General features: G+C 34.8%; 1 protein-coding gene across 7 annotated transcripts in view; it reads left to right on the plus strand.

Moving 5' to 3' along the window:
• Nucleotides 1–12,064, plus strand: part of RBMS3 (RNA binding motif single stranded interacting protein 3) — a 675,854-nt gene that overhangs the window by 403,575 nt on the left and 260,215 nt on the right. For all 7 annotated transcript variants that reach the window (XM_076005926.1, XM_076005939.1, XM_076005925.1 and 4 more), the window contains one exon: nt 10,559–10,716. In XM_076005926.1, the coding sequence (XP_075862041.1) occupies nt 10,559–10,716 (158 nt within the window). The remainder of the gene's footprint in view (nt 1–10,558; nt 10,717–12,064) is intronic.

Consider the following 12,064-nt stretch of genomic DNA (forward strand, 5'->3'; position numbering starts at 1 on the left):
ACCACATTTTTTTAGTCCACCAAGTGTTGTGTAGTCTGTTCAGGCTCTCTTTGGAAAAACTAGGATTAAATAAATGTAGGATATGCCATCCTTCACTTAGACTGACAGAATTTTAATGTACAGTTGAATTTGCTTTTTTTGGTTTTTTTGTTAAAGTGCTAGTGTAGAGCTGACTGCTTGGTTTATACCCTGTGAAATATACATGGCTTTATCGAGCCAGTTTCCTATAAAATTTGACATAGGACAATTGAGGAGTAAAAGTAGATTCAAGCAAAACAGCAACACAGCAGAATATTTTGTATGCAAACCTGTGATTTTTCACTTTGTACATATATATTTTTGCGTGTGTGTAATAGATGTTAGAAAAAATTAGCCAGGTATATTTTCCTCAGTAACTTAGGAAATTTTATTGTTCGAGCCTTACAAATAAACTAAACTTGCTACCTCATTTCCCTAATACGATTAAATGATTCCCATTCTTAGGAAGGTGAATTGTACTGCTAAGTAGGTGTACACTTTGAATACTTGTATGAACCCATCTCACAGTGGATCTTCCACCTTGATCTCTCAGAAAAAGCTGTGAGCCAGACATTAAATATATGTTGAAATCTCAAGCTTCCAATTCATGTAAATTTGGATTTGAATTCTTGTTAAATTTCTTAGCAGCCATATGATTTGGGCAACTTCATAGCTTCCTATAACCTCAACTTTTTCACATGTAAAATGGGAATATTAATAGTATCTACCTCAAGGGTTGTTTTAAGGCATAAAAATATAATGAATGCGAATGACTTTAAAGCACAATATCTGGCATATGGTAAATTCAGAATATATATTAGATAATATCATGCCATAAGAAAGTCATAATGTGAATCTTAACAATGAATAGTTTCTATCAAATAATATTAATATTAATTCTATATAGCAATTAATATTTTGGTGCAAGTATGTCCTATGCAATATTTGGGATATGCTTATAATAGAAAATATTATTTGTTATTTATCAGAAATTCAAATTTAAGAGGACGTCTTTTATCAGATAGGCAGGCCTAATATTATAGGACATAGTGGTTGCCATATGAACTTTGTTGCATCATTCTGGGAGTCACCATTTGTGCTGTGTTTTGAGGGTGTCATTTACATAGACTACAATGAAAATAGTTTCCCTTGAATGGAAGTCTATGCCCCTAACATCTTTTACATCTCACTGACGCATTTTTGTATATACTAAATATGGATCTGAGTGAGCCTTGGTCAGTTTAAGCTATCATATTTTAGGTGGAAGATATAAAAATGTTTTGCATCTGTTCTATATTTGTATGTGTTGTGGTGATTATACCAGAAGAAATAAATAGGGCACCATAGTCAACTTATGGCTATCATCATGGCATTTCCATAATTCCATAGTTGTTTGGAGAAGGATTATGGTCATTATCAGCAAATCAGGTGACAACTTTCTATCCCAGAGTTCACAGCAGGTGGTTACAATAGACGTCCAGGAGGAGCCCCCTTTAGCGTAGTGAATTAGACTCTGAGAAAATGTGATTTGTTTACAATATTGAGTAGTTCTCTATAGTTTTGTTTCCTGTTCTCGTTTTTGACCACCAGGACCCTGAGTACAAAACATACATATTTGTGATATAGTAACATATTACAATAAAACTATAGAGAGATCTCAATATTGTAAAATGTTAATTTAGCATTTTCTCACAGGAGAAACCATCACACCAGGGCTGATAACTGGTGATACTGAGCTCGAGTTCATGAGGTGCATGTGGAGGGCGAAGTCAAGGAAAGCCAGAGAGCCAATGTGGCCACCTGTTCCAGGAACACAGGTAATTCAAACTTAGTCATAAAGATTCAAGATGCTCATTTAATCACTCGCTGCTCATCTCAATCCGAGGCTGCTCAGTAAAAGTTAGCCCAAGCCTTAAAGAACAGCAAAAATTCCCAGGTCGTCAGGAGCACTGGGCATCATTTCACAAACAGGCCCTTGCTGAGTTTTTTTCTCCAGAATTAAACCCTCTGATTGAACTTGAGGACATGAACTCCAATAGCTGATGCTGTACTTACATTATATCTGAAATAATTAAATGCTTCTTTTAAGACAGGTATTCCTTAGGGAAATTGTTCTTATTTTAGGGAAATCATTCTTACTGTTGCTTTGGAAGGAATAATTGGCAGTCACCCTCCTCTAACTCCATCACCATGTGGAACTAGCAGAAGGGAAATCACCTTTTCTCTTTTACGGAAATTGAAAACAATTGCAGGTAATTGAAAACAGAGGGCCCCCTTCACTGATTAGCAAACAGGACAGAAGGCATGTTTATTAGGTACTATTTAGGAGTGAAAGTCTACTTCTTGGCAGAACTTTTTTACTTTTCCTTTTGGTCTTTGATGCATTAATTTGGATTTTGGTTCTGGAACACCTATCTTAAGATAAGGCTGTGCATCTCACACTACCTGGTCAAAGTCAATGGCCTTGTGGCTAGAGTATGCAGAAGTCCTAGGGTGAAAGTCAGAGCTGAGCATGCGTCCTTATTTTTTCATAGCAAATACAGATTGGACAAAATTAATGCATTGTATTAGTCATGGTTCTCCGGAGAAACAGAGCCAATATTCTCTCCCTTCTTCTCTCTCTCTCTCTCTCTTTCTCTCTCTCTCTCTCTCTCTCTCTCTCTGTCTCTCAATTTATTACATGGAATTGACTCATGAGATTATGGAGGCTGACAAGTTCCAAGATCTTCAGCTGGCAAGCTGGAGACACAGGGGAGCCAACGGTGTAGTTCCACTATAAAGGCTTGGCAGACTCAAGACCCAGGAAGGGCCAGGGTCTGAAGGCAGGAAAATAAATAAATAAATAAATAAATAAATAAATAAATAAATAAATAAATGGTCCTAGCTCAAAGGCAGTCAGACAGGAGGAATTCTTTCTTAACTCTAGGAGAGTCAGCCTTTTTGTTTTATTCAGGCCCTCAACTGATTAGATGGGTTCTATCCACACTAAGGAGGCCAATCCCATTTAGGTGTCACAGAAACACCCAGAATAATGTTTGATCAAATATCTGGGCTCACCGTGGCTCAGTCAAGTTGACACACAAAATTAACTATCACACTCGTGTGTAATACTGAAGCAAGTATGGCCAAAACATCAGGCTTCCTCCAGTTCTCATGTGGAGGTGCTGAAACTCTCATAGAGGAGCACCAAACATGCTGATACTGTCACTAGAAGAGTGAGAACATCTTTGCACAAAGTGAGTGTTAAACTAATTCCAAAATATCTGATGCCTTTAGGGAAGCTTGTTAACATGGAATGCTCTGATTCCCTGTTTTCCAAGTAAGAGGAAACACTGAATTTTTATTATCAATTTTTATTTTATTTTATTTTTATTTTAGCGTATTATGGGAGTACAAGTGTTAAGGTTACATATATTGCCCATGCCCCTCTCCCCCCTCTATTATCAATTTTTAAATTCCTACAGCATTAAAATATACTGTTCCATTATAAAACAATTGCTCCTTTGCCTCCACGTTGATTTTCTTTTCTACAGGTGAGATCCATTGAATAACAATATTTAGAGGAAATGTCCAGAATTTGTGTAGTATAGTAGAAAAAGTACTAGATCAAGCATCAAATAATATCACTTATGATGTTGCTTATTCACTTACTAGTCATGTGACTTTGGTAACCCTGTTAAAGATATCAGAAACGTTTTCCTCATTTGTGTCATTGGGATAATAACTCTTGCCTGATCCACCTTATAGGGTTATTATAAAGGGCCTGAAACGTTTTAAATATTATAAAATTCTATTCTGTTTAAGGTAATATTATTATCTTCAGTCTATATGAGCATTCCTCTTGATGTACTTTTAAAATATTTATGGTCCTATGCTAGCTTTAGAGTTGTTTTAAACCTCCTCAGAATTTTTCTGGATTTTTGTCACCACTATTTAGGATAATTCATCTTAAGAAGGCCATTTTTTCACCTAATAGTTTAAAAATGTCTATAAATTGGTTGTACATAATTTTGTGATTTAAAAGCACTTGAAATAAGCATGGCAGTACAGATACCTTTTTGATACACTGATTTCCTTTCCTTTAAGTAAATACCCAGTAATGGGATTGCTGGATCATATGGTAGTTAATAGTTCTATTTTTAGTTTTTTAAAGAACTTCATACTGTTTTCCATAGTGGCTGTACAAACTTACATTCCCATTAATAGCGTATAAAAGTCCTTTTTCTCCATGCCCGCACCACCATTTTTTATTGTTTGTTTTTTTGATAATAGTCATTCTAACTGGGGTGAGATGATATCTCCTCATGGTTTTGATTTTCATTTCCCTGATAAGTAGTGATGTTGATGTTGGTCACTTTTTCATACACCTGGTGGTCATTTTTATGTCTTTTTTTGAAAAACATCTATTCAGATCATTTGCCCACCTTTAATTAGACGTTTGTTTAAGCTTTTGAGTTGAGTTCCTTGGATATTCTGGATATTAATCCCTTGTCAGATGAATAATTTTCAAATATTTTATCCCATTCTTCAAGTTGTCTCTTCACTCTGTTGACTGTTTCGTTTGCTGTCAAGAAGTTTTTTTAGTTTGATATAATATCATTTTTCTATTCTTCCTTTTGTTGCCTGTGTTTTTGAAGTTTTATCTATAAAAATCTTTGTCCAGACTAATGCCCAAAGTTTTTGCCCTATGTTATGTGCCAGTAATTTTATAATTTCAGGTCTTACATTTAAGTCTTGAATCCATTTTGAGTTGATTTTTGTGTATGATAGGGGTCTAGTTCATTCTTCTTTAGATCGAAGAATGACACTATTTAAACTGTGATATATGTGTACACAAATACACACACTATTGGATTATCAAAAAGAATGAAATTCTATCATTTATAGCAACATGGATGAACCTTGAGGACATTATTTTAAGTGAAATAAATCAGGCACAAAAAGAAATATTGCATGTTCTCACATAGAGATAAAAGAAGAAGTAGACAGTAGAAGTGGAGAGTAGAATTGTGGTTGCTAGAGGCTTGGAAGCATAGTGGGGAGGGAATATAGGGAGACCTGTTGATTAACACATACAAAATTAAATCCTCCACTAATTAGGAGGAATTAAGTTCTAGTGTTCTATAGCACTATAGGGTGACTATAGTTAACAATAACTTATTGTATATTTTCAAATAGCTAGAAGAGAGGATTTTGAATGTTCCCAACAAAAGAAATGATAAACATTTGAGGCGATGCATATACTAATTACCCTGATTTGATCATTCCACACATTACACATTGCATACTCGTATCAAAATATCACTCTGTACACCCTACATATGTACAATTATTATGCGTCAACTACAATTTTTAAATTTTTTTTAAAAAAGGACTTGGTAACGGCTGGGCATGGTGGCATAAGCCTATAATCTCAGCACTTTGGGAGGCTCAGGCAGGATAATTGTTTGAGCCCAAGAGTTTGAGACCAGCCTGGTCAACATAGTGAGACCCTGTCTCTACAAAGTGTGTATATATATATATATATATATATATATATATATATATATATATATATAATTAGCTGGGGATGGTGGCACACCATGTAGTCCCAACTACTCAGGAGGCTGAGGTGGGAAGATCACTTGAGCCCAGGAGTTTGAGGCTGCAGTGAGCTATGATCATATCTCTGCATTCCAGCCTGTGCAATAGAGTAAGACTGACTCTCTGTCTCTTAAAAAAAAATAGGACTTGGTAGTGTGTAAAGTAAGCAAAAACTAATAACTTACTAAGACCCATAGGGTGCTATGTTATAAAGGGAAATATATAGAAATATAGTCCCCTAAAATAGTGCTATTCAAAGTTTATTCCACCAACTGCTACCTCTCCACAATGAAATATGTACAGAAATTGAGAGTAAGAATTTAAAACGGTTTATAACATTTTGACATTAACATGATGTCTAATCCAAATGTAATTTTGTGTATGCTGAATGTAGTAATAAAAGTTGGGACTGGCATTTTGCATATTTATTTTATCTTTATTAACTTATTTTTATTAACTTATTTGTATTATATTCTACAATTATTGGTCCATGAAAGATTGAAATAAAAATATTTCCCACCCCAGGAGGCTCGAGAAATATTTCTCTAAAGTCTTTATTTGTTGCCAATACTATAACTACTTTTAGACCATTTAAATGTCATTTCATCAAATGTGTGCTATCAGGTTGTTAAGTTTTTAAATTGTGTTCTACTAATAGCCTTTTTCAGAATTCTGTTTATATATTAGCCATAATATATATTCAAAAAATAAACTCCATACATAACCATTAATGTAGATACTGGCGATGTTTTTTTTTGTTTGTTTGTTTTTTTGTCCTTTGTAAGTATTTATTTCCTTAGCTATCTTGTAATGTTCTGAAGTTACAAAGTGGTCTTAAACTGATATAAAACAAATGAGTGCCAATGAATCTTATTTTGGCAGTTTACATACACTAAAAACCTATGGAAAAAGAAATTTTCAAAATTTCAAAAAAATTTCAAAAAAATAAATTATTTACATAATCTTGCATAAAATGACAGATCTCTGCTCCATTAACAATGGAGAGGATACTTCTCTAACTTTGTCATGAACTTTTGACAAAATTAAATAATCAACAAATCAAAATGTAGGAGTTGCTTATAATGACAGCCAATTAAGTGTAATAGATGTATGAATTGTACTTGTATACTTTTAGAAACTAGTACACACTTCACAGTATTCATTCAGTGACCATGTGAAGAATGCTAGATAAGGCTAGGAACTCTTTTTTTCATAGCCTTAACTCTGTAACTCAAGCTAATTGATGACTAGGAAAAAGTGAATAAAATAAGGAATTCAGATATGTTTATTTTTCTTGGTACTAATTTTCCATGGAACTACAACCTGTTGTTTACTAGTCATTGGATTTCAAAAGTAAAGGCAGTATCGTCAATTGGTAATAACACTGGACCTGGTATAAAAGGACAAGGACTCTATTTCTAGCCTGTTACTAATTAGCCTGGGTGGTCTTGGGCAAGTCATAACCACTTCTATAGCTTTTGTTTTTTTCTCCTTCTTAAGTTATAAGATTGGACAAGGTGCCTCTGTAGGTCCATTCTGGAGCTAAGTGTCCATGAAAATTTAAGTTAAAAAAAAAGACTTTAAAAAAGTTCTTTTAGATTGCAATTATCATATGAAAAATTCTTCTAGATAGTTAAAAAGAAAGTGATCCAGATGTGGTTCAGATGGCCAATAAACCTTTTGAAAATGACCCTCCATTTATATAATGATTTATATAAAATTGGACAAGATGCCTCTGTAGGTCCCTCCATTTATATAATGATTTATATAAGATTGGACAAGATGCCTCTGTAGGTCCATTCTGGAGCTAAGTGTCCATGAAAATTTAAGTTAAAAAAAAAAAAAAGACTTTTAAAAAGTTCTTTTAGATTGCAATTATCATAGGAAAAATTCTTCTAGATAGTTAAAAAGAAAGTGATCCAGAAGTGGTTCAGATGGCCAATAAACCTTTTGAAAATGACCCTCCATATATATAAGCCTGATACATAAATAAAATTGAAAGTAAAAAAATATAAGCATATATATTAATACTATTTTAAAGTTCATTCTATGCAGAACTTAAATTTTATTGTCAACAGATATATTCAAGACTAATACTGCATTTCAAAGGACAGAACTACTTAATAAATAACACTGCCCCGTGCCATATTCTTTCTGTGAATACAAATTAAGGAATGACACCATCCAGTGCTATATTGTCTTTGTGAATACAAATTAAGAAGTTGGAATTGTTATTTGAATTTGGATTCAGAAGATAGCTTCCTGGGCAATCCCTTATGAACTAAGCTCTGTGTGTTTATGATACACCATTTGAGCAGCTGCAGTGCATTCAACACTTAGAGAATTTGGAAATGGATTTATATTAGGGTAAATTGGTACATTGCTGCCTAGAGAATATGACGAGGTTTGTACAGTACTCTGGGACAATTGTGTAGGTTGCTTGTGGTTGTTTATCCTAATGGTCAAGGGCACAGGGTGCAGAATATTAGGCAAATTCCAATCCATTCTTGGGACTGCCATTTTCTGTGGCCCACTCATCGCTAAGCTCTGGGTTGATGAGGAATGCCTAAGGAATGGGACATGTGCTTCTCATGGAATTTGAATAGATCTAGGCATGCAGGACTCAGAAATCCCATCATAAGAAAGTTTTCCCTTCTTAATTTTTTTCCCTCAATTATGATTCTTTCCAATACAAAGACTCAGTCTGGTGTTAGTGTGGTTCTAACACCTGCCTTAGTTACGATTCTCCTTTGCAACAAAGAGAGTCAACCAGGAGTGCCAAAGCCTTCTGCAAACAAACAGTATTTATACTTTAAAAATATTAGTTTGTTCTCTGTTCTTATAGTTATCTTCTATTTATGACTAGTGATACTGGCTCTTTAATTATGGTAGCAACATAAATTTATCTTTTTAAATGAATTTATTTAAGCCCCAAAGGTATGTTCATTTAGAAAAATAAACTTTTAAATAAATAATGGTACATGGCTGGTAAAAATTTCTAAGATTTGGTATTGCAAATGATTGACGTGTGGGAAACACTGAGCTGGTGGAAAATGCACTGAGCTGGAAGACAGGAATGTTGGTCGCTAACTCTAATTTTAACCTTGTCACTAATTATTGGATTGTCCCTGGGCAAGATCATGAGTCTTTCCTGCCTCCGTTTCCTCAGTATTCAATAAGTACAATGACATTTGCCAAACTTTCTTTGGAATGATGATGTGTTAAATGATGAATAGTGAAATAATATAAAAGTTGAAAATTATATGTAAATAAGGTTTGTTACTGTGTGTCTGAAACAACACTTTTTCTTTTCTTTTTTTACCACCCCAACAAAACAAAAATAAAAATAAGATCAAAACTACTTAGGAAAGGATGGTATTATCTCTGTCGTCTCTCTAGAACCATGCCATCTGGTGGCAGGGTTGTGATTGTGTGTGTGTGTGAGAAAGACTCTAACTTCAGTTCTTCAGTCTCTTCGCTTATACTACTGCTAAATATTAAAGCTCTGGTTTGTTATTTTGATTGTATGTTTATTTTCCATGGTGCTAAAAAGCTTGAAAAGTAAACTATGTTTAAAAAAATAAAACTAAGAATGGATCTTATTCATTCTAGGGCTTAATAAAAGCACTATGACCTATCTGAATATTTAGAGCTGTTAAAAATAATGGAATTTAGTCTCATACCAAAATTGTTTCTTCATCCTAAATAATATTTGCAATCTGTTTATCGTGCTTTTCCATTGTGTTTATAACCCCACGCTTTCCAACAATGTGATATCATCTCTCCCCAAAAGATATTTTACTGTTACATAATACCATTTCCTATAGACTTCAGAATTTCTTTATCTGATTTAATCTCTTGCTTATCATTGAAGTTAAGGTTGTTGTTTTGGTTAAAATATAATAGATTGATTCAATATTTAACGTATTTTGATATTTAATGATTCATCATGTCAGGTTCATGGTTGTATTTTATTTTGAGACATACATATAACTAAGTTCTAACTTATTAATTTATTGTGTGAAATAGAGACTATTCATACCGACAGAACCGATGCTAGCAATTGTGGTTTGGTTTCTCATTCTATTAAGCAAAGCTTATTTAACCATTATTCCTGCTGAGCTAGAAGATGATAGACATCATAATCTTTTTTGTACATAAATATTCATGCTTGCTCTGGGACAGCGATTCTGAAACTTAAGCAGTTATAAAAATCACCTGTAGAGCTTATCCAAACACGGATTGCTGAGCCTGCTCTCAGGGTTTCTGATCCAGTAGTTCTGTGGGGAGGCCGGAGGATTTGTATTCCTGACAAGTTCCTAGGTGATGCTGCAGCTGAGGTTGCAGTTCTGGGACCACACTTTGAGACCCCATGCTCTAGTCAGTGGAAGGCAGTATAGCAGGGCAGTGAAACCACGGACTTTGCTGATAGGCCCAGATTTCAACCCTCGAGTTGACCTTTATGAGCTGTGTAACTTGGATAAGTTCGGGATCAATTTTGTCCTCTGGAAAATGGCAATTATACTTATTGGGAATAATAAATGAAATAATGCCAATTAAGTGCTTAAAACAATGCCTAGCATGTTCTGAGCTCTCACTGAATGGAACATCAGTAACTAGTGGTGATGGTAGTTATAGTGATTGTGGAAGTTAGTAGTTAGTGGTAATAGAAAGAACATACACATTTGCTGTAGTCCAATTGCAATAAATGTCTATTAGTCTTTTCTAAGGAATGGTGGACAGAGAGCTTGGCTTTCATTAATGACACTGTGTCTATGATGAACATTCTGTACAAGAAGGGGATTCAGTGAAAAGAAGTAGTGCGTGCTGAGTGAGAGGACTTGCAAGAGGACTTTGGAGATGTGAATCTAGATGCAGTTTAAGCAAAAGTTTCTCCATTTGTGTGATGTTTATCAACATTCAGAGCTTACTGCATTTGTTTCTTTCCCTCCCTTAGCAACAAGAGCAAGACCCAACAAACTTATACATCTCAAATCTCCCCATTTCTATGGATGAGCAGGAACTCGAGAATATGCTGAAACCCTTCGGACATGTCATTTCCACAAGAATACTCAGAGATGCTAATGGAGTCAGCAGAGGTGTTGGCTTTGCCAGGTAAAACTCTTGCTCCATATGTAATCAATCTTTCCTCATTGTTCTCTTTTAATTCCATGCTATTTAAGAAGTAGGGCTCAAAGCAATAGAATATGCAAAGGAAAAAAATTAGCTTATCAAACCTGTCTGAATCTTAGCTTGGAGCCAAAGAATTCCGATGCAATTATAAATACATTGTGCTTGCTAAAATATGTACATAGAATGTGTTTATGTGTCCCAAATCATAATGATATTCATACCCAGTTCCCAGTCCTCTCTGTGCCTATAGATCAACAAATTCAGATTTTGCCAATTCCTGCCAGGGATAATAAATGCTCTGTACTCCAAAGCAAAAGAGCCCGTGTGGTGAACAAAGCATCCAAATGTTTTGAAATTGATTTCCAAAGAAGAAAGGTAGTAGAATTTCTTAGTAAAGAGAAGAGAGAAGAGAAGAATGATTTAGAGAAACAGGAATTATTGGGAAGTCCTAAGGAACCCAGAAATGTAAGGGGAGGTCAGGGAGGCGTTTGCATTTAATACCTCAGCAGAGTGTTTTTGATATTTTAGGCAGAACAGAAAAAAATATTGTATTTCTTTCATTGTTGGAAAAGGAAGAGTAGTTTTCATTTTAACTTTAAAGGAATGTTTACAAAAGAGGATCTCAGCCAGAAATAGAGTTAAAATGGTTGTACCTGCTGTGCTTTCATGAAAAACAAAGCTAAAGAAACCACAGAAAAAAAAAAAAAAGAAACTTCTCAATAACAACGAAAAAAATAAAAGTCGTGCCCTCATGGCTTGGTGTGTTTATGTATGTCCCCAGCTGATTTAACATGGATGAATGGATGGATGTTGTGTGTCATCTGGAAGTCAGCTCATTGCAGGCAGGTGTGTCCACCTAGGGTCAACATTGCCATCGCTTAGAAAACCATTCCAAACTAACTTCTGTCAGCTCTCTTTGAGAGATAACAAATTGTAATCGTGTGTTAACGGATCTCTAACTTGATTTCCTTGAGGTTGTAGACCCATGTCCTAAAATTATTTATATTCCTAACAATGTTGTACATAAAGTAGACCAGTAGACATGAGCAAGATACATGTTTGATGATTTGAAGAGAAATGAGCAGAATGAAGAAAATCTTCCTGACTTGTATGTGTGCATGAGGTATTCAAGCTTTCAGAGAATTGACAACTGTGGATGTTCATGCTCAAGGCAGAGATAATGACATCACCTGGGTCTCTGAATTGGGCCGATGCAGTCATTCTTGAGTGGCGTACCACCTCCTATGGGAGATTTGAGCAACATAGGAGTCACAGAAACAACAGCCGGGTTTCACTTTACCCAGTGTGCACATTGCTTTGGTTCTTCCTT

The sequence above is a fragment of the Microcebus murinus genome, chromosome 1 (assembly GCF_040939455.1).
Source record: "Microcebus murinus isolate Inina chromosome 1, M.murinus_Inina_mat1.0, whole genome shotgun sequence".
In the NCBI taxonomy this organism is placed as follows: Eukaryota; Metazoa; Chordata; class Mammalia; order Primates; family Cheirogaleidae; genus Microcebus; species Microcebus murinus.